The 24,177-nt window shown below is 45.1% G+C and overlaps 1 protein-coding gene across 1 annotated transcript in view; it reads right to left on the bottom strand.

The window, feature by feature from the left end:
* Positions 1–24,177, bottom strand: part of LOC119440667 (protein turtle-like) — a 115,420-nt gene that overhangs the window by 9,036 nt on the left and 82,207 nt on the right. The window contains 8 exon segments of the mRNA XM_049662187.1: positions 5,659–5,967; positions 7,082–7,288; positions 7,290–7,391; positions 8,379–8,669; positions 9,578–9,815; positions 10,715–10,779; positions 13,810–14,013; positions 19,160–19,270. Coding sequence (XP_049518144.1) covers positions 5,659–5,967; positions 7,082–7,288; positions 7,290–7,391; positions 8,379–8,669; positions 9,578–9,815; positions 10,715–10,779; positions 13,810–14,013; positions 19,160–19,270 — 1,527 coding nt within the window.

Below are 24,177 nucleotides of genomic sequence, written 5' to 3'. Positions count from 1 at the left end.
CATCCTCATCACAGTACCGGTACCAAAAAATAACAAATTAAATTGTGGGGTCTAACGACCGGAAACTACAAATGTGGGTATTTGAGGGACGCTGTAGTAGAGCACTCAGGATTAATTTTAACCATATGAGTTTCTTTAATAAAAAACTACTGCCACCATATTTCAAACTTGAGATTCTTGTTTAGCTCAATTCTCCTGCATACATGGACACATCTGAGCGTCTAATAATGGCGAAAGTTGCCTCAAAATTCTTTTTCATTATTTTTATCGTCAGCGCGAGTGGCTGATCTCAATCTGGAGTTCTTCGTGACATCGTTTAAATATGGTGCTGGCGGTCTTGCATTTCGCCCCCATCAAAATGCGGCCGACGCGGCCCGGAATTCAACCCGCGACCTTTTTCTCAGCAGCAGAACAAGGACCGAAAATGTTCTTACGTATGAAAAATCCCAAGTAACAAAATTAAGAAGTGCCAAGCAAACGCTCTAAAAAGTGGCGCTTAACATAGTCGCGTCGTTTCTAGTAAATTACCGCTGCCTGTGTACTTTGAAGTAATGGTGCTGGAAAAGACGTCGGCGATGTAGTTTTGTGGCGCGATAGACTGTTATCTTAGAAAATACATTTTTAATATATCAAAAGACCATATGGCGCTGTTTTAAGCTATGTCAAGCAGTCTGAGAAATAAATATTTAAGACAGGTAATTTTCTAAGGAAGTTTAGAGTGAAAATGGTTGAAGAATAGCCCGTGAAAAGTGGCAAAAAAACTATAAATGTGTTTTGAGATAACGTCGCAATGTCTCTTCAATAGTAGACACTGCCAAATTCTGAATTTCCGATTCCAAATTCAACCGTCCTGAGGCCACATTAGTCGGATGTTGGCTTATTATATGTTAACGGAAGCACGCATGTTTTCAAGGTGACTAGAAGCTATTGTGAAGCATGGCAAGCAACTTGTGTGTAAAGCGTATTGGAGGTCGAATAAACTTAGTTACATAAATCCAGACATGACTCTACCGTCACCACTAGCTTTCCACTCGAAGGAAGTGGAAATACCATTTATTAGTTCCAACAATGTTCCAACATTTATTAGTTCCTAGTACGGGATTTTTTTTTTATCGGGGGGGGGGGGGGGGTGTGGGGGGGGCGGACATAGGCCTCCAGACCAATGGAACGTTCTTTGTGCGCTACACCAGAAATGGCCTGCCGCACTATTACAATACGCGCAAAGGAGCGTATATTGATTGCGCATAAAGTTGTACCGTAAGGACGCAATTCAGTGTCTGTGGCCCCGATGACGTCAGCGCACGCACGCGAAATTTTCAAGAAATTTCAAGTGCTCCTACTGCCTCACTGGAAAACTTCGTGAAAGATAGCGAGAAACAATATCGAGATTAGGGCCGTCAGCTCCATCCTGCCTCTCATTCAAATCTGTGTCCATTCCTCTAGGCTTCCAAAACATCGATGTGCGTGGTGCGCAACTCAGTAGGCGCTGATATCCCTGGCACACTCGAAATTATGAATCAACGTCATCAGGAGGCGCAACAGACGCCACCGTCCTCTGAGTTGTCTCTCGGTACAACGAATTCCAGGAGACTGTTAAGCGTTTACATTGTTGTTGTTTTTTCTTTAGTGAACAGACTCCTCAAAATTAAACAGTATTTGTACGGAAGAAATCGCGGACACCGGAGTGAGCTAGAACGGTAAACATGCTGTTTCTTCATCTTGTGCGCTTCACTGTCACTACGTATAGTCGTTGTTAGCTGGAAATCATCACACTTCAGTGCATGAAAAGCGTAGAAATGGAACGCAAAGTTTAAGAAAGACAGCGGATATTTCTGCTATCACATTTGTCAGAGAATAAAGTGCAACCTTTACTAACATATATCGGCAAAAGGAGATCACGCTACGACAATAAAGCTGCATAGTAACCATAAACAAATAAATAAACGAATCAGTAACTAGGCATGTAATTTTTTCCGACTGATAATGACCACAGATGTCTGAAACGAGCCCTAAGCCTTGAGTATAATCGCAAGGCCACATATTCTTATCTAAAGCAATACAATAAAACTACAGCACCACCAGACACACCATGTTACCAGCAACAGAATACCTCAAGAATGCATGCCATGAACTTTGATATTGTAAACAACCTTCAATGTAATTTACCAAGGAACATGCCTTTTTGTCGAGAATGTTTCGTAGACTACTACTTGTATTGAAAAAGGCAGACAATTCTGTGGACATCATTAGAAGCATTTAGACAAAGCCGAATCGGTATTCTGTTTATTGTACTTCATCAAAAATTATCAGGACTAAAATATTTTACATGCATACCACATCATACCTGGAAACCTTCTGTGTTATTATTCAAATGACCTCCACTGCTGCTCGCGGTATAACCTCCTTTTATTGTTTCCTGTAGAGCAATAACAAAAGTGCTGGATATAGTGTAGAAATGTAGGCAATAAATCCTCGGTCAAAAAGTCTTCGTATATCGAGCTCAGTTTGCATATGTAGTAGCGTGCAGAAACTTTCGATTGTGTCTATGCCTCTTCTTCTCTTCTGCTTCGTTTCTGGCGCTACAATTCAAAACGGTCAACTCACACCAACTCACCCAGTCTTATATTTTGTTTAATTAAGCAAATTCATGTTACATGCGCAAAGTAAAAAATGTTGCGCAAAAATATATCTGATAATTTCCACAATTTAGCATGTCAGCCTCTGCTGAATATATTATTGAGCCTAATGAACAGCCCACTCGAGTACTCTTAGCCTACTGTGTTGCGGTGTCTTTGTTACGTGGCTTATCCTCTCGACCCGCCACGCTTGAAAAAAAATCAATTGGCAAATTCGCATTGCAAATTTTGCTATACAGTGTGTCTTTGATCCTAGTTTTTCTAGCACTACCCTTTTTCAAGCTTCGCGGCCGATACCTAACTCCCCCTCTGAACTTTTACGTTTCCTTCCCCACCTTATATCACCAAGGATTCTTATTTCTCATGTTAAATCTTTATTCGACCGGCCTTTGTTGCACATCTTCACAAACATTCTGCACTGTAACCTTTGTAATGCGAGTTCTTGTGGATCTTCGGTGTCATCAGCCACACTTGACGCTTCTTGCTTTTCTTGTTGCTTGTTAGATTTGTAGCTGTTAGAATTGCTTAGTTAATGTATAAAAGACCACGTGGTAAGCAACACTCAAGAAACTTACGCTCTTGTACCATTTTTTCCTTTGAAAAGTTGTGTTCTAAATTATTATATAAACGCTTGTTGCCTTTTTCTTTCTGTGTACTGTTAGTTTGCTCTGCCACAGCGAGCATCTTGACGTGGGTGAGCATGCTTTACAGAAAAGGAAATGCATACTTGTTAATGGCACCGGTGGCTCTGTGACGGCTGACTCACCCACCCGCACAGCCAGTAGACGATAGATATGGCAAAAAAGCACACGTGTCGGTGATACTAATCAGGCAATATGCGTTTACGCCCAGCAATTACCTATAGGCAAGCGTCCATCTACATCTGGTCACTAAATAACTCGCCCACCTACGTATAATCCCGTAAATAACTCGGTACCTAGAAGATCATTCTTAGCTATTATAAGAAAACATTGCGCTATAAGACAACAAAGAAGGAACCAACGTATCAGTGAAAAATAAACACCACCAAAAACGAAATCGTGGGTATTTGATGTGGTTAAAATAGCTGCAGCCGTCGCAACGCATAATGTCACGAGGTCTTATGGGGGTGAAGTTGTGGTAAACTTGCTGCCAGAAACTGTCATGCCAGACAATGACAAAGCGACTATTTTGGTGCGTGGCAAGGCCTTGTTGTCCATGAGGATGACTCTGCAATTCTTAGTAGACTTCAGCAAACAAGACTAGCTATCGCTTATCACTTACGAGTGTGTTGTCATGGCGGTGGTGCTTTTCTGCGTCGCGGTTAATTCGGAACAATATTGTAAGGTGTCTTGCAACAAATATTAGCGTATTTACTCGTAACATTCACAGAACTGTTTCAGTTTCATTCGCAGCGTCATATGTGGATGTATCTACATCAGACCTATAGTTATACCCCGCCTGTCAACGCAAACTTCGTTGCCACTTTTTTTTTCTGTCTCGTTGAGACGGAAGGAAAAAAGAAAGAGGCTGTCGTTCTTTCGTTTCTTTAAGAACATTGATGTGGCACATTTAAATGTAAATCTATTGGCATTCCAAGTGTTTCCTCAGCTGTTCGATGCCTCAAATTAACTGTAGCACGCAGCTCATTGCCTGTTCATTGCGACCAGAATGCTTCAGGATTTGTGAGCTAAGTAAACAAGAGAGTTCGGGCAGAGGCCGCCTGGGCCGGTATTTTGGTGCGATGCCTTTCCGATGCTAATGCCTTTTCGCACATTGCGCGCTTGGTCAGTGGTCAGAGCGACGGTCCGCTCACGTTATCAACGGTATCAGCCGGCCGTGAGTGGTGGATGATAAGACTAGTATAGCATAAAGCATAAGGTATCGCTACAAAGTACGGGCCCAGCTCTTTATTTAAGAGCCTACACAGCATATGAAACGGCAGCTTCAGCTCCAATTTGCTAGCTTCATGACAAATCTTTCGAATGAACCATAAATAAATTATGGGGTTTTAGATGCCAAAACACCAATTTGATTATGAGGCACGCCGTAGTTAGGGAATCCGGATTAATTTTGACCACCAGGGAATGTTTAACGTGCACCTGATGCACGGCACAGGGGTGCTTTTGCATTTCGTCCCCATAGAAATGCGGCCGCCGCGGCCGGGATTCGATCCCGCGCCCTCGGGGTTAGTAGCGCAATGTCACAGTCACTTCGCCACCACAGCGGGTGAATGATCCATAGCCCGCTGAGGCCGACTTCAAGATGGCTTAAATGAATATGCTCATGCTCAGCTGGAACCGTATGAAAAGACTTGCTTGTCTATTTTCTCAGTCGCTAGCTGAAAAGGCGGTGGCTATGCTATAAGTCTCAAAACAGACTGCCCTGTACACTGCATGTTTGTTAAGAGACACACTTGCAGCTGTCACTGACTGATCTATTTAGTTTCGTCCTTAAATTGTTCATTCTTTAAATTTATTAGAAAGAAATAGATAAAGCAAACGTTAACAGATGACTCAGTAAATAAAATAATGCGACACTTCCTAGTGTGGACGAGCAAGACGAGAACGACCACAAATTATAACTTCTGTTATCACAACTACCGTTCATTTGTCTGGCTTACTCTCTGGCCAGACAAAGCCCTGGAACACCGGCAGATAAAGAACGGCTTTACGAGTGTCAGCTCACAATAAAGTAACTTCTTATTATGTGGTAGGCTCTGATGAATAATTCATCATTTCTAGGCTGCAACTGCAAGGCATCAAAGCTACCGAAATTAGTAAACCTTGCGTTGACCACTGGTAATCCTCTCTTACTGCTTTAATACCGCTGTCTACTCAATATATCATGTGTTTATCGTCGAAATGCCATCCTTACACTGTCAAGCAGCTCGGCCGGACAAAAGCAGGGACGCTGAGACACGAAGAAATGCGCATATGCTAAGAAAGTGTGAGCAACCGTGGCAGGAGAGAAAACTGACAGGTTATCGAGCCCAGCATATCCTGCAATCCTGCCAACAGACTTTGCGTCGGTGGCGACCTACCCTGTCCGAGCAATTCCTGCTCAACTGGTAGCGTGTAGGCGGTGAGAAGCACGGGCTCACTGCGACCGTTGGCATTGACACCGTACACGGCCAGCCGGTACAGGGTGCCTGGCTGCAGCGAGTGGACGCGGAAGCTGGGCTGTCCCGCGGCCGTCAGGTTTGCCCTGATGGGCGCCTGCGGGGGACCGTCCCGTAGCTCGAGCAGGAACTCCTGGTTCTCGGGTGCGCCACTTCGCCGTTGGCACGACACCAGCAGCGCGTCAGAAGTCGCCTCGCGCGTCACGCAGTTGGACGGCTGAACGGGACCACCTGCACCGCGTGGATGAGAGAGAGAACAGAGTATATCCACGGAAAGTTGGCATTAAAATTGCGCTATTGACAAATTGCGCAAGTCGCAGTTTACGTGAAGCATTCTGAGCCCACCTAGGAGGCGAATGTTGACACTTTGTCTTTGACGTGCGTATTGCTGTTTAATAGATCAACTAAGAGCAAACGTTTTGAACTGGCAATTAAGTTATGTGTAGTCATAGCATCCTACTGTAATTTTTTTTTTTCAGAGCTTGCATGACAGATAGAGCTGTCTGCTATTCCTGGACTCTGTGCGCTGAGTTTTTTCTTTGTATCTTCTTCTTATCTCTATTCCGTTACTTTTGCTTTAGGTAGCCAACTGGACCTATATCTGCAAGATTGCCTGCCATCACTAAATTTGTTTTGGCCCTCCTTCTCTGTCTCTATTCGCGATGTATGTAGTAGCTTCCGCCATTGCCGCAATGGCCACCGTTGTATATGAATTGCGCAGAGATGACTACAAATTTTCGGAGCAATTGAATGAACAATCATCGATGGTGCCTGTCACTATCTCTACCAATGAGTTCTCCCTTTATTGTCCAGGAACGCGACTGCCTAACCAACTTCTCGTGTTACAATCCCCTAATTTCCTTGTCTGCATCATTGACTACGTCCATGTGAAAGCAACTCTAAGGCTTGTATGGCTCATTTTATAGAACCAATAAATATCTATTTCCCTTTTTGTAATATGCATGCAAAAAGAGCAGGCAGTCATGCTTGTTACTGGCACTCAAATCTCATAATGTCAACGTTAAAATCTCTGCTTACAAGTCGTTAGGGCACTTTGTCTGCAACTCCCATGAACCTAGTGTACTTAATTAAAAAGTGAATGGGCAGAATATTGTTGAATATTTGGCTGATCACCACTAGTTGTACAAGTAATGTGTGCCTGTTTAAATAATCTACCAGAATAGACACAATTGCTCCACTTAGAGCAAGCCGAAAACATTATCTGGAATAAAACATAATGTCCCCGTTCAGTGCAGTCGAAGCGTTAGCTAAATCTTCCTATAAATTCAGTGTACCAATCTAACTTCAGTATTTGCTTATGTTTGGTGTCCCTCCTGTGACGTACCTATCGGTACCACCTGGAATATGCAAGGCCGTGTGCTGTCACCGATGGCGTTACTGGCGCCGCAACTGAGCGTTCCGTAGTCGGCGTCGTGCCGCGGTGTGTAAGCGTAGCACGGAGCGGAGCGGCTGACCGGCTGGCGAGTTGAACGAGGCGTCCGGCCCGAGTGGGTAGTCGCGGTTGGCCTGGCGGTAGCCCCACGAGAAGGTCACCGGAACGGGATCTGCTTCCATGTCACAAGTGACGTGCACCGTGTCGTGCTTGCCGATTGAATAGATGCGTCGCTGCTGCGACGTGCGGCACACGGGAGCGTCTGCGGCACGCAAACAATGTTGTATTGCAATAAGCAGATCCGCAGTATTGCTCATAGTGCGAAACAGTCGTCGCGTTAGCCAGCATTCTCTTACGCGAAGCGAGACGAGCCACAGTACAGTGAGGCACATAGAAGAGCATGTCCGCGCATGCCCGCATCAATTGGGCATCATCGTGTCGCGTTAAACGCAGAGCATCTGTGCAATGGCTGTTTCAGTAAACGTTCGCTGCAGCCCGCAAGCAATTTTATTTAGGTAATCGGGCCTTCTTTTCATATTTTTATTGCCAGTAGTCAATTATCAGCACAGCCACGGATTTTTGCCAGGTGAGTCCACTGATCGTAATCGCATAGCGCTTCCTCCATGAAAAAAACACAAGCAACTGTTACAGTTTCTCATGAACGTTCGCCCAAGCTACATTCATCAAGTAGCACACAAACACCTTTTGTCGCTGTGCATGATCTTTCTAATTGTGGAGAACAAGAAGTTGGTTTGTCCTTTCGGGCTTCATTTGGTGCCCAACCACAGGTAATTTACAACACGTCAGCAGGACCTGTATGACGAAGAGGACCAAAACAATGCACGCCGGAAAGCAAAGAGCAATGCCATTGTGGCGTACTTGATACAGATGATATATTCATTCTTCAATGATTTATTGGTGTGTAAGGTTTAGTGGCACAAAGGCCAGGTCTGGCCAAAGAGTGTCAAGAAAGGTTCATTTTTCGTATCCTCGAATAAATTTAGCAATTCGTGCAAATGTTCAAACCTGGTGTCTTGTCTCTACTCACACGCTCTAGCACAGCTGTAATTAGAAAGCACCAGAAAGCACAAACATGAGACATTGGCTCAATTTGAATTTAACTCGAAATCAACGCATCACGTTCATCGCATCCATCGCTAGTAAAACTAGCTCACAAAAAGTGTGAAGTGATTCGCAGTCTTTTTTTTACGTGTGTGTTCGCTATATTATGAAGCCTGTAGGCACTCACACTTTATCCGTAAACCATGGCTGGTACTGCTGGCTTCCCCCTCGGAGTTTGTCGCATGGCAGGCGTAGGCACCGCTGTTCGTTCGGTTGACGGATCGCAGCGCGAGCGACTGGTTGCTCACAATGATGCCTCGTCCAGCGTCCGTATGCAAGTCCCTGTCGTCGAAAGTCCACGAAACCTCTCCGACAGGAGGGTTGGCGCGCACGTGGCATTCGAAGTACACGTCCATGCCTTCGTGCAGATTCGCGGCATTGAGCCCGATTCCCAAGCGGAGCTCAATGATTGGAGCGTCTGCGTGAAAAAAACCCATACGAAGCCTCAACTCTCAATGGCTTTTTCATCCACTTGACTTATTTACTTATAATAGCCATCATGAGCGAATGATTTCTCACTGTGCTTTGAAAACCGCATAATTTTTTAGAAGCTCTCCATGTTGTGAGTATCACTGGGTAACTCTTTAGCCGAAGGAACACTGCCGTAGGTGCAATCACTACAATGATTTCCTTGGCTTTAAAATATGCACATTGTTGTCCTTCGCAAAATTGTAATGGGTCTGCGTAATTTTCTTCAACTTCCCATAAGATGAGATCCAGTGCGACATGCGCCGAGTTACCAAGCAGGGTGGTCGGCCCAGCATTTGCACAGATACCTTTCAACAGGGCTGAGTCGAGGCAACGGCATACGATTCGACAATCGCTGGTCGCAGTGGTAATTAAAGATCATCTCTCTCTCACTCGTTGGTCTTGTCTTTTACTTCATTACTACTCTGTTTTTTATTCCTGCTGCAAGCGTTGCGACCTTTATTCGATGTTTGCCGACAGCATGTTGACCGGATAAACCCGTGCAAACGGAATGAGACGACGGCAAAAAGTGTGTGGGCTTACTTTATGTCGGCATTGTTTTCGTTCATTTACCTGTAGACTACATCTGCAGACTCGACAGTTAAACCGTTGAAACATTCGACTGTATTTTAGGTCATTCAAGAGAAAGGGAAAGAGTGAGATAAAGAAAGAGGTGCTGGGAGATTAGTGAAGGTCGATTCGAAAATGAAGGCATCGCAGCAAGTGACAAGTGAGAATTCGACTTCCATTTCTTTGTGCCTTTCGCCTTCAGCGTGCCTCGTCTCCTTTGGTAACTTCATTGTGTACTACCAATAACTGATGTTTTCAATATGAGAGAATAGTGAGACTGCCACCCACAGTGTATGTCCAGTCTCCATGAATCCTCCAAGGGCGTTTCCGGCTGCCTGGTACAAAACGTGTTGGACGCCAAACACCGGAGGCGCTCCCCATTGTGCCAGGCGCTGGGGACGAAGCTGAGTACACTGAGCGTGGTCTCACTCGAGGTTGCACGCGTGGCGTAGTCGCTCAACTCCCTAGATCCCAGCAGCCAGCGCACGGATGCCGGCGGTCGAGATCCCTCCACTTGGCAGATGACCTAGTGAAGAGGACAGGCGTTGAATTTCATGTCGCATACATGTTCAAGGAAAGAAAATACGAACGAGTCATTGTGGTGGCAATTGCTGAGAACAATAAATTACGTTGTACTCACATGGGAGTACCTTGGCTCAAGAAGTTTAATTGAGGCGTGTGTATAAGCATTGCTTTCTGCAATTTATAGGAATTAATAAATACAGGTAAATATCTTGAAGTTCGGCAGCTAGAAGTACATAGGAACAAGGAGGTGGTCGCTCTCTGTTTATGACCAATTTGCTGATCATTTGCGTCTTTTGTTAAGGTTGGCATCTGCACAGTAGTTTTTTATATGCAAATAATAATTCCGTAGCCCCAAAACCAGCCAACTATTTTCCAGCAATATAGATAAACTGCAGTATTTCTAGGAGTAACACTTGTAAAGGTGAAGCTTTAAAATGCAGAGCAGCCTGTATGCAGACCCCACGACTCATTTACAAAATATTGATCATATTCAAAGTATCGTATCGGGAAGTATACATATAAAAGGCAGCTCAATTAAAAAAATTCCTTTCTATTGCGTTGCAGGCAAAATATACTTCGTTGTATAATGCCGTGCGTAGACATACACTATGTGTCGTATGTTTATTGCTAGATTCGTACTCATCAACGGCGAAATTCTAATGGAAGATGGTACTGGACTGCCGGTTTGCAGAAAGTGTAGTGGCAGAAACATTGCACGTGCTTGGCGGCAAGTCGATTCAGTGAGTAGTGGTAAATGAAGGAATTGAGAAGCATTCACTCTCACGCCATTAAGCTTCCCGTCTACAAATCTGCAGTAGCGATTCGTTTCGAAATCTAATGGGGCCCCCAATTTCCGTCCTCTTTCTTTTTTAAAAGAAATAAAAAGGTAGAAATACATACCTGCGTTGACATCTCTGCCGAAAGAGGGCCTCTATTTCCTTTGATTTCGACAGCAATCGGCTGCACTGTAAATCAAATTAATAATAAAAATTATGCACTCAAATTCTGGAGGTACTAAACTATCATAATAAAACCGACTAACTTGACAACGCTGATTTTTATAGCCGCTACTCGGTTCTGAAAGTCCCCTTACTTCGCAAAGTAGAGATCACCCACTGCGATGCTTTTTTTTTCTTACTGCAATAGAGGAGCAGCATTATCATCTTTCTTGAGCAGTACTATCATCTTTATTGACTGTGCATTTCCTGGCAAATAAAAAAAACGACATGCAACAAAAGTTAAAGCAACAGGTGTGTCTGTGTATACGTCATATAGCTCTGTATGACTGCGGTGGCTTCACATATCATTGCCGTGCGTTTCATATGGTTCTCAGCTTTACCTGCAGACATTCAGTTTTGTTTTTCTTTGCCAGGGATCAACTTTCCAAAAGTTGGCAGAGTCTGATCACCGTAGCCAACGTTACATGTGGCAGTCTATCAAGATCACTGTGACAACTATGTAGTTTTTACAGCGGCAGTAATTCCAATTGCTAGGCAGTCGACTATAAGCCAACATAGCGATGTCCGTGCAAACGCTCTAGGAGACCTATAAAGGAATACTAATTCAGCAAAAACCGAGAATACCACTGTGAGAGTCTCTATGCAGTGTACTGGCGCTCGTTCGTCTGATCTATGCGTTTTCACGCCTAAATTCAGTCGAAATATTATAGATGTTTTATGTCCTACATTAGGTCGTCTGCACAAATGTCGTGAGATAGAGTTGTTGGCTGTTGAGCGATATATACTCCATAAATAATTTAAGATCAGTTCTAGACAATTAGAGAAGACAGTTGGTTTAGTTGGTGCTTATTACAGACTTGATACATTATCAACTAACGCAAAAAAATACATCGGATGACAGAAAGAAGCACACAGCGTTCTGTCCTGTGTGCTTCTCTGTGTCGTCCGATGTCGTTTTCACGCTAGTTAATGATGTCTCAAGTCAGTTCTAGACAGACAACACCGGCAGCGCTTCAAAAGGTAGATTGAAACATTGGCAACTCGCTGACAGGAATACGTACGTACACCAGAACACGCGAACGCCAATTTAATGCTAGCTAATCATCTGACCATACAGAGCAACGTACCGCACCTATCGCAAATGGCTGGGAAACTGTCGAAGCTTTGGCGAGGTAAGCGTAGTATTTTACAGCATTCATTAAATTCTTTTTTTAGCCTTCGCAAGCAGGACCATTCAAACATTCAATGTTGATACGACCTAGGTAGATATAAATGGCCTAAAATGAGCCTTCATCGCACGAGAGACATTCCTCGCACTTTCTTACTCCGACGCACCATGCTCCTGCCAACAGTGAATGTTTTAATCATTATCCGACCTGCGAATGTTAAAAAAAAGTACTGAACAAGACATGAATGCTGCAGATTTCATGTAACATAATATTGCACTGCGCAGTTTGAATATCCAACGTACATGCATCATAGCACGCCAGGGTTAATCATAACAGGTTCATGTACTTTTCTCCAAAAGAGGAAAATCAGGTTTTTATGTTTGGCAACATGTGACACTTACAGTATGTCCAATCGAATGGTGCGCAATCGAACGTGATGCAGTTTATCAACTATCCCGCTAAGTCAGAAATTATGACGAGCCGTCAGTAAATGTTTCAGAGTTGCCTAATCTTCTTCTACGGCCCTGTAGACTCCGTTGCAAGAAAGTCAAGGTGGCAGGGATGATTTTTTTGTTAATTTTTAGTGAGTCATAATAATTGCGCAGTGATTATAATCTATTCATTGCGCAGTTTGTCTATCATTTTCTTTTTTATTTATTAATTGGATTACTGGATCCAAGTGCATGCACAAATGAATTATTAGCTGGAATTATTATGAGAAAGGAACTATTGTTTCGCCAATGCCGACAGAACGCAGCACTGTAATCATCCTGTCAAACTTGGTAATTCCTTCAGCAAAGTGATCGTCTGTAGCAGTATAGAGCACAATGAAGTGAAATGAAGCTAGATTGGAGTATCGGAGTTGTTCAATTCACCCGAAGCTTAAAGTCCGTGTTTTTTCTTCTCCACAATTGGACAGAATGGGCAAAAAAAAGGACGTTGCGTAAGCAAATGTGTGCGCCGTGACTGAAGGGGCTTTGTTTACATTCATCTGCATGGTCCCGACAGGCAGAACAACGCGGCTTTTCACACCGCTCGTCTCAACATCTGTTGGGCAAACTTCGAATTCAAATTTTACTTGCAAATAAGGACAACGTAATCTATATGTAGTGTATGGGAGGTCCAGCAGAATGTGACCTGAAGCTCGAGGTCATTAGTGTTGCACTACATATCAGCAATCTCTTCGTTGAGTTCACGCCATGGCCTACGCCTTGAACTGACGTTCGCTCTTTCGTGACGCTGCCTGTCCCTCGCCATGACGCTCCTAATCCTCCTTTGCAGCGCTGGCCTTAACCAGACACCGGCATCAGTCTCGAGAGTGTGTTTTCGTGTACGTTGCAGAGGTCACTGCATGGCGCTGCATATGTGCAGCTTCATGTGTGCCCACTGCAAATAGAAGTGGCATGCAAGGAATGAGGTCATTCAAACCTCCCCAGCTTGCTACGATGCTACGTCGCACTGAATATAGGCCGCTGCCCGCATGACTCTGAGGCGAAACTTTCCACGAGCGAAGAGACCGTGAGCGTGTTATCCGCTTCAGCTTCCACCTCATTAACTGAAACAAATTTTGAGTCATTTAGAGGCAGTGTCGTACCCAATGAAATGATTCGAGTCATTTAGATTCCAACATTGCCTTGAATGTGCATCCTTTTTTTTTTTTTTCGTCACTTGGGCTTGTGTTTGTTAGTTTGTTTTCTCAGAGTAGGCAGGCAGCGCTCGCGCCATCTGCTTGCTAAGCAAGACTCTACGTTGCCATGGCCTACGTGGTAACATAGTGCTTTGGCGGACGCCGCTGTTCAGCCTCGCCTTTGGTGCTCCCTTTTCGCTCCGTCTACGCTATAAGTTGCCTCGAAGTGGCGAGACTTACGGTGCATGTTGACAATGACGCTGGCCGTTGATGCTTCCGAGACGTTGCTGTTCGCCGCCCGACAGGTCAGCTTGGCCCGGTAGTCGGCACGCGTTAGCCGCAGCCGCAGAAGCGTGGCCCTGGGATGTCCGTCGGGAGCTCTGCTGAGTGCCTGCTGCAGTAGCTGGGACCCCCGCCACCACGTCACCACGGGCTCCGGCTGGCCTGTGCCGACCGAGAAGGGAATAACTTTACACTGTTAATCTTGTCCCACTTAGGCTCCACTAAGAAAGTGGAACATTTTTTGCTAGTATGTTCCCCTTAGTGGGTGGACCCTAGCGGAGCGAGATCAAAATATTTCACTTACTTCGTTCAACTATTGTAGAGGGACATGTGCACGGGGTGATGTTCACTAACACTGGCCAGAAGCTCGACTGAAGGAATCGCTGACGCTCAAGGACATTCATTCTACTTAGCTTCCACTTTGTACTAGTAGTAGTAAACAACTTTATTTCCGAAAACGGTCGGTTTCCCAGCGAGGAGATGGCTGTCATGCCGTGCCTGGCCGCGACCTTCTCAGCGCGTTTGATGGCCCGGAGCTTAGGAAGCGGAACAATTTAGCAATATCACCAACTTATATAGTTATATGAGGGCTGACATTAAGAGGGTAGCAAGTGCTTTCGGCCGTACCCGTTGTGCAACTACGTCTGCCAAATTGAGCCTCCTATGAGGCAAGCCTTCCCATTTCAGCAGACTTAAGCGCCGCCAATGAGTAACAAAATAAAAATAGTGCAAGAGGTTTCCTGTCACCTGCTTTACTGTTCCAACAGTGGAATAATTGGCTGCCAAGAGAAATAATAGAGTGGATTCCATTGTCAAGCTTCTCGATGGGTAATCACGTAGCCACAGTCTTTTAAACTCAGTCCGTGTCACATATGGCACGCAAATTAGCACCGACTCACGTTCGTGACCGGTTAACTTGCTGGAATAAGGAAAAGCTCATGTTAGGGCTAGACTTCAAAGTAGAGACAGCTAACTGCATCAAGTTTTAGTTAAAGAATCAGCCTCGGCCTCACGTTCACCTTAGCGTCGTTTTTCTTTTTCGTCAGACGCTGCCTACCGGTGGTCCTAACAGAATCTACAGCGATTTGAAAAACAATGATTAAGGTCTGTACCTTGTAGCTGGCAAATTGTTTCTGAAACTTCTTTTTTTTTTTTTGCTGATCACGTTAGCTAAAATACAAGGGACCTAACACCCTACAGCGCTTCTTCTCAATATATACAGTAGGCTAACTATCATACACCGAGCTTTTTTTTTTAATGCTACAGAAATTCTGAGAATTGTCTACTAATGCGTAAGCATTCTGTGGCTCGACTGTTACTTGGTCTTGCTTACTTGCTTTTCTTAGCTTATGCATGTCTGCCCATCGCTTTTCCTGTACCAAAGCATGCTTATGCATTAGACAATTCTCACAACTGCTGTAGCGTTTTCGTTGCTTATCATGCCTATCATGCTTATACTATACCATAAGGGTCCGAATGCAATTTCATTCCATACAATCACGAGTTTACAATCTTCTTTTAATGCTGCGTTCTGTACAATTTTCTTTTGTGAGTCAGACAACCTTTGAATGTCTCGCTGTTCCTGTGTCACCGTACTGTTTGTTCTTCACCTCCGTAATCTTCTTTCTTTCTCTTCTGTGCTGGTTAGAGTACACAGTATATCCTTTTCATTTATTTTATTGTATTTCCTTTTTAGATTACGACGTGACCATGATGACGTCATCAATGAAAAAAATGTAAGGCTGCCAATCATTATCACATCTACCAATCAGCTATTCTATCATTTTTTATACTCCGCAATCCTAAAGCAGGTTTTTTTGCACGCACACCTGTACAGCGAGAAAGTAAGCTTTCAAGGGGCATAACGAGAATGGTTCTCTTTTCTCTTTCTCTATTTCTTTTCAATTCCTTCCTTATCGATTCTAAAGCAACCAATCATCTCTATATTTAAATTTAGCGATGGCCGACATTTATTACCACGTGGTAGAACAACTGGGGACATTTTAGCGACTTCGAGGATAGGAAAGTTCCTTCGAGAATAGACTTATAGAACGCACTTTATTATTCAAAAGCTACATGTAAGCGGTTGAAATTGGCAGTATGACGCGTTGGCTTCACCGCATTCCCAGTGCGATCAGATACTGCATATCTTATGTACTTTAGGAAATCGACTTGAATGGGTCTAAACGTTCACGATTCGGCACTTTCACAAAATCTGTTCAAATGGTGCACATTTACAGTTTTTATTTTGAGATTTAGAACGCAGCAGATGAATAATTATTTGGAGCTACTGTAGAAAGGCATATACATAGGAGCGGCTGGGCTTGTTCAAGCGAGCCGGTACACTCTGCTTCCTGATCTAATGGGTTTTGGACAATTCAGTACTGCGAAGAGGCTTCAGGTAGACTATAAGGGGACGAAGCGTAGCATTTGTCCTGCATAAAGGTCACGTAATTGTCATCGCCTTGTTAACATGCGACCTTGTGCTTTTTGCAGAATTTCACTATCCTTTCAGGAATGGAATGGAGCAACTTTATTGAGGTCCTTAGTAACGTGCACTAGCACGTAGCGGGCCGCTCCCACTATGCTTTTAGGAGCTCCGAGAAATACACTTGGTCCACATTATCCCTACATGTTCAGGGATAATGTGGACCAAGTGCTTTTGCGTGCTAGGAAAATCAGATTGATGTTGTTGGTTTTTTTTTATTCATGCTGCATTTGGATTCTCTCAATTCCACGTTTAAAGCCGAATTTGAGCTATCATCGTCTTTTGTTATGCGAGTATATTTGTGAAGTGAACGCCCTTTACACACTGATGGTAAATTCAGTTTATTCCTCTCTCACTTAGATCCGAGACAAACGTGCGACGTTTTAGTAAATAACTTGCTGGTAAATAACATGCAAGGGTATATATAGAGTTTCAAAATGCTTACGTTATATTAAATTTACTCAATTGGTTAAGCGACAATGCAGGAAAATTAGCAAAAATTTCGCGCGTTTTTCGTCTAAATTTAGCGACACGCTTCAAAAAATTACGGCGACACTGCTCCTAGTGAACCTGTTTGAGGGCGCTGCTTTCTGGTTCGGTTAGGTGCTTAGTCACATCGTATTTTTATATTTTGCAGGATTTCTATTTCAGTCGATAAAAGTATGTGCGCATATATCACCCTGATGGAAACATCTCAGTTCTGTGTTTCTTATATTTGTCTACAACTTCTTAATTAGCATCTTGACAACTAGAAATGTACTTCACGAGTAAGACAGTTATTATGATTAAGAACTGACTATTATCCCGTCGCCGACATATCGGCGACGGGAAATGTGACTGCCCCCAAGATTACTTCCTCAGATCCGCTTCCGGTGTTATATGTGTTATCGCTTTCTGTATGCCTGTCGTATTTATTCAATGCTGCGCAATTCCCAGTCCGGAAATAACGATAGCCCGTATGTCGCATTTTTTTTTTTCCGCAGGAACACGCAACACGGGGGAAAGAAGTGCCGCCTTGATTTTGGGGCAGCATTTGCGCGTCGGGAAATAGACATGACGAAGCCATCGCCGAAAGTATAGAAGAAGGGCGCTCCTTGTGGTTCCTTATTTATTGAGATTGCAAGCGGAGGCGAATAGACAGCACTCTAACACATCATCAACGCCAGCTGCTGCATTCAAAACAAGTAGAAAATGTTTGAGGCTCTTTAGAAAAGCTACAACTCTTCAAGGGACTCTGGTTCAATCGGTTATAGTTTTCTAGCGCAGCGTAGACATGTACACCCGCAGCAAGCAAGCTTTCCCTAATTTTCAATCAACACAATATCTAGCGTTTTCTAGCGTGCTTTAGGCGAGGGAGCGGCCAGGAGATATGGTGGGAAAGGTGGGGCGGGGGTCTTCTCAGCAGTCCCTGAGAATATGACCCGAGCCTGAAATATGACCCGGCCTTATTGACCCGGCCATCAAAAGAGGCGAGGACTTGGTTGTAAGGTATTGCCCGGTAGCCACCCCTCACTAAACCAAATTGACGAACTAAAGTTGTTTCCTCCTCCTAGCGTGCGTTATTGTGTGTGTGTGTGTGTGTGTGTGTGTGTGTGTGTGTGTGTGTGTGTGTGTGTGTGTGTGTGTGTGTGTGTGTGTGTGTGTGTGTGTGTGTGTGTGTGTTGTGTGTGTGTGTGTGTGTGTGTGTGTGTGTGTGTGTGTGTGTGTGTGTGTGTGTGTGTGTGTGTGTGTGTGTGTGTGTGTGTGTGTGTGTGTGTGTGTGTGTGTGTGTGTGTGTGTGTGTGTGTGTGTGTGTGCGTGTGCGTGTGCGTGTGTGTGTGTGTGTGTGTGTGTGTGTGTGTGTGTGTGTGTGTGTGTGTGTGTGTGTGTGTGTGTGTGTGTGTGTGTGTGTGTGTGTGTGTGTGTGTGTGTGTGTGTGTGTGTGTGTGTGTGTGTGTGTGTGTGTGTGTGTGTGTGTGTGTGTGTGAGGAATCGGGGGTGATGCATATAGTGCCAAACTTGTGTTACATATTTAACATTAGATTAGATCGTAACATAAAATTGTTACGATCTCTCACCCTTATGATGTGAGGCATCATTAAGGCGTGAAAGATCTTAAAGATGTTTCACACCTTCTCCGGACTTTTAACAGCGTCCTTGGCGTATTAACAGAAAATGTGAGCCGATTCTGGCGGTATAGTGCAGAAAGGGTCCAAGCGCAATGGCAAATACCCCTGTGAACTAGTGAAGCTGAGACTGGCAAAGTCCAGTTAAGTATGATTGGGACTACTTAAGCTTAGCCAGTCATCGATAGCCAATCAATTGTCAATCAATAGCTAATCGATAATCGATCAATAAGCAATAAATTCAGGAAAATGTTGGCGATGACTAGGTAGTCATCGCCAGTCCAAAAGCCAGGACTTTAGCATTGCGCCTCCAGTGCAAGCTACGCTACTTTTTTTAACTTATGATGACTGAACACATATCATGACTAGCGACAGAGATTACAAGATAACGGCTATCACCCAGAAATTTTCAGTGAATTCGTTTTGTACACGGCACATAATAATTCCCAACCAATTTTGCAGGCTTTGGCATCTACACCCAAACACAAAATATTACGGACCATGAAATCTGAGAAATATCTGAATATATCCGCAGCCTCACAAGGCAGCCTGGTATTTCCAGCCTGGTCCGTAAACTTTTCTGGTTGGGTGTAGCTGTAAGCATCGTGTCACACACTTATGTAAAAAGAATAATGTAGGCAGCAAAGTGAACGATTGTGGTCTTGCGGCCTCGGCGCTGCCAACAAACTCGCTGAAGCTCCCTCGTTCAACTTACCGCCGTAAACGTCGCACACAAGAGTCAAGTCCTCGCCTTCCTCGTAAGGACGTGTCAGGTTCCGAATCTCGGTGCCATTTTCGTCTGTGATCAAGGGTCGTTTCGGAGGCACTGCATCGAAACAAGTTGAAAATGTTTGATGCACTAGTTCTGTAGGGCAAATGATCATGTACCAAATTTTGTATGCCCACAACGTGCCGTCCTCAGGGGCACATCTTTGGGAAGCCGAGTTGGCAAATACTCCGGAAATCGCAGGCGATGTTTAATTACGCATCTCCTTCAATTTGCCAGTGACGCTTCCGGTTTGCAAAAGAAAGCCCTCAGACAGCACAGAGTACCCTAAGTGCCTTATAGGCCGATGATCTGTATGATCTGCCCTGTAGTTCCAATACATTGGATTGTAATTGCGTTTGAAAGTCAAATCGAGGGCAGTGGCCCAGTGTGTAATAAATGTTATCTGCAGCTGCACACATCGCACTCAGCATTGCCAGTCGCTGCTAAATCATCAGCAGCAGCATCAGCACTATCATCACCAGCAGCAGCCGCCGCCACCGTCAACACCTATTTTAGGCCTACTACAGGAGAAAGGCCTCCCGCATTCACTGCTGCATAACTTTGCTGAATTACTGCACTGGACATTAAAACTCTCGAGAAAACAAAGGGTCAAGAAATATTTGAGCCAGTGTAAAACCTGTGCTGAACAAAATGAACCATGATGAGAACGCGCGCAGCGATAAATGTGCTGTTCAGTTTGTTCCATGCCAGCAAACCGGGATTTATTCCAGGCTGTATTTTTTTTTCTTGGCGCATGTAGTAGGTATATGAGAGTGGCTCGTTGGGCTAGTTGGTACATTGTTATACTAGGAGAATGCCAGCAAACTCGAAAGCAGAAAAAAAATTGAGAAGCATACATAGACAAAGGGACAGGAAGGTGTCTGGACTAACGACTGAACTTCGTTATGTCTATGTCTGCTTCTCGTTGTTTTCTATCTTCAAATTTGCTGGCATTCTCCTATTATTGCAATGTAGTATATATAGTTAAGGTGCAGTGATTCGTGAATAGCATTTTAGCCTGCCATGTACGTTTTACAAGTTACCGTATGCTGGATATTGGAGACGTATGTATCACCAGCAGCGCTGGTTGCGTCATCTTGTGGCTGGAGCACACTGAGCTATTTCGCTATGACGAACCGCATTCTACTTGTTTGCGTAATACCTCGGTAGCAGCTTAAGCACTAAATATATTGATCTATTTAGTTTCCTTAGACGAGAACACTCTGTCAACTTAACGGTTTATGAAACTTCGTGATTTAAAGGAGAGCACAGGATCGTGGCTGCGCTGCCGCTACCGCTTACGCATCATGTCTTGTGGCATTCCACGAAGGCTAATACGTACACAGACAAGCTAAAAATCGCCATGACAGCAAACAAAACTCAGCTCTCACACAAACATGAAGCATGTGCAACTAGCCTGATTTGTCCACCCATCCTAAAACTCCGCGATCATCCATTGAACAGTTTATTCTTTGCGAGGAAACTGGAAACGCAATAATGTCCGAGATTTCCCAAATTTCATCCAAATAAATCAATCGGGGCGAAGGTAGCTCCGTAGGTCCCATGCGGAATGTGATCGTATGGGAATGCGGACTGGCTCAGGGCTAAAGCACGGGTGACACGCGCACATGTTACCGTGGTAGCCGCGACGCGGCATTTACGTTGCACTGAATTTTTGTAGCGAGAGCTACACTGGCCGCATTCTCGCCGTTTCGTTGTGGCCGGTGGCCGCACCACGAGCTGAGCCGTTTCCTAGCAACCACCGCAGCTGGCAGCGCCGCTCGCCACGCCATCTGGCGTCGTCTGCTCGAGTTACCACGGCGCGGCGACGCACTGCCGCCGCCGCAGTTGTGTTGCAAGCGTTCGCCGCTTGCATCTGGCATGACGTCAGAGGAGGAGCCAGTGACACCGCGTTGCAACAGAGGAGGAGCCGGCGTTGCATCGTATATATAGAACGGGCGGCTCGTTGGGATTCGTTGGCAGATATGGAATGTGAGTCGGAGAGACTGAAAGAAGCCAGGCTTCGTCGTCGGAACGAAACCAAGAGGAGGCAGTGAGCCGAGGAGACGGAGAAAGAACGAGCCGCACGCCTCGAGAAGCCGTCGTAAGTACAAAGCGGCCAGGCGAGTGGATTCAGATGAGGATAGCACCCGAAGCGTGTTCAAGTCACTGGACGACAACCCCTTATCCTCCCGCCTCACCGACCATCGGGCTGTCTTTGTGTCAATTGAGAAACAACAAGATGAAGACTTTCAAAATAAATGCGTTACAATTTAAAAATGTCTAGTCTTTATAGTAACTATAACACAACTAGAGGTAACAACCAAATCTAATATCTCAGACGTACGAAGCTAAACGATATGTAACCGTAGAGAGAACCAAGCTATGCAATAAGATAAACCATACCTGTCGCTACGCACACGCAGGCATAACTGAGTTAAGCCACAGCCATTTTTTTTTACATGAAAGTCTTTTCTGCTGGCCTCCCGCAAAAATCTGACCCATCTACATGCGTCACGCAATCACAACGTAAATCCGCGAGATGGCGATACTTTGCCGTTTTGTGCCTGTACCTAATGTTTAGGAAAGTAGGCACAGAAAGTTTACAAAGGTTTGCTTCATTAAAAGAATTGTGCCTTTCATGCATGGCGTATGTTTGTCGCCAAACAAGGCCGGTAGGCTGGACATCTATAAGGGTAGTAAAGATCGTAGTGCCTGGAAGGGACTTCGGCAGTCTACGAGCACCACTGCACACGACACGCGTGCTAGGGTACCGGGTGCATCGGTCCGCTCATGTGTTCCAGTTCACTGTAATTAACTAATCGGCGTCTAGAAGCGATGGCGTTCCCAACGCATTCCTGGCGCTTTTTCGGAGCCCATCCCCGACAACTGCCACTGCTCGGTTGCTCACGCCTATCACGCCATTTTCGCGGGTTTGCTCACCTTTGAACTCGTTCTGCCGCCGGAGCTCTAACGACGCAGTTTCGCCACATACGGATATACCTATGACGCCTGGTAGCCTTCCAGGTGCTGTTTCCGTGGCGCAGCAGCACAGGCGTAGCGTGCTTGCTATCACTGTCATAGCCCTTCGAGAGAAACTGTAGTTAATAAAGGACTGTGCACATTTAGGGACTTGTATTTGTGAATGTGCTGGAAAGCCTACCCGTGCTTCTTACAATACGCATTTCACTTTCGTGTTATGACCAATTAGTCTGACAAAGCGATCAACGTTTCCTTCTCTCTTTTTTCCGGCTTTCGCTTTCCGGGTTTATGGCTTTTGATCCTGTTTGAAGCATGCAGTTATTCGGTGCTTTCCATGTGCGAGTTCTCCGTTGTTCATTGACCATCATCTTTTGGGCTGCAGTCAAGAGACAATTCATTTCACGCGTATATTCTTCGTTCTCCTCATAAACAATCAGTTGCTATGGAGCGGTGTGTGCTGTCGTCTCTCTTTCTGCGTCCTTATCCCGTCGTAATATTGTTCCTGCCATGAACGCACAGCAACTTGCCTTGTTCTCTATTCTTTTGAACGTCAACTGTACTTTTTGACATATTCAACTACACAAAACGCGCCTTATGCATTAAGACCATACATGTTCATTTTCTTGGGTACGTTCCGCCGTGTAAACAACGAATGCGTTCGCAAAAAAAACTAGTGAATATGGTGCATGGACGCACTAAATACGTTCATGATACAGCACACAGACAACAAGCAGGTCAATCTCCTGAGCCCCTGCAGTTCTGCTACAGGTATATTTTAAGCTTAAGTGGTATATCGGCTAATGAGGCGCAAGACATGTGTGCGTATCACACCAGCCACACTCTTCTGTGATCAGCCTAATAACCTGCCACAGCCCTTTTCTGAGTTCTGTTTCATTGCACTGATGACATTCAGTAGCGCAAAAACTAATAAAAGCAGTATATATATGGCGAGCCCGAAAGTAGGAGCTATAAGTACCGGCATTCCCCCAATATTTATCTATTGCTTACCAACAAACAATTTCAGTAATTTCACGCACCTGGTGTTCTTCAAAACAAACCTAACTCGCGCAGCAATTATGTGGGGCCCGATACGTGCAAATATCGCTACTTCGTTAAAATGCCAGAATGCTAGAGGCCCTGCTCTAACTAGGTCTCTCTCTCTGGCCCCCGCTACCGCAATTTGCCCAACCGCCTCCATCTCCTTTTAGAAAAACACGGTACTCAATGGGTAAGTAAAAGCCCCCTCGCCGCTCTTAATTAGTGAACTAGAGGCAATATCACGCTGCGCTTAGTAATATCCAAACGAAGCACGCAACGGAGGTGCGCTAAGCACAAACTGTTTAGGTTCTTTCGGAGGAGCAGCGCAATCAAGCGAGGGAACCAGAAACAAGAAATGTACGAGAGGTATACAGAGCAGAGATGAAAAGCACCCCTCGTGACGCGGCGTGATGCGTCGCAGGGGCTCGCATTAACGGCTTCGGTCGAGGCCGTTCGATCCGCGGCCACGATGGGCGCACATAATTGCAGCGTAGAGCGAGCCTCTTCTCGCTTCTTCCGCCTCCTTTGCGCGCCCGCACGCGCACCGCGCCGCACGGCGTTTACGAGAGCCATCACCTTTTCACTTAGGCACGCCCAAATTAGGGTTAACGCTGGGCAGAGCCGCCGCAGTCAACTCGCTTCAGCCGTTTATATAGGTGGTGCGCCGGCCGGCGTCGGCGGCCAACACGCTTCTATACCCGGACGAGTGGGCGGTTGCTTCGATAACGATATCGTCAACGAAAAAAAAAAATACGAGGATGAAACCGAAGGAACGAACATCGACAACGTAACAAAATAGCGGATGCAGGAGGGGATCAAGAGCCCGGGAACGAGTTTTCTGCGGGGAGCACAGTAAACTGGGTGGATACCGAACACATCGATGTGGATCGGCGAACGCACGCGCTCGCGAAGCGCCCTGCAACCTATATGCTTAGGGAAAGTAG

The sequence above is a fragment of the Dermacentor silvarum genome, chromosome 2 (genome assembly GCF_013339745.2).
Source record: "Dermacentor silvarum isolate Dsil-2018 chromosome 2, BIME_Dsil_1.4, whole genome shotgun sequence".
Taxonomy (NCBI): domain Eukaryota; kingdom Metazoa; phylum Arthropoda; class Arachnida; order Ixodida; family Ixodidae; genus Dermacentor; species Dermacentor silvarum.
This window is presented reverse-complemented; position numbering and strand designations above follow the sequence as displayed.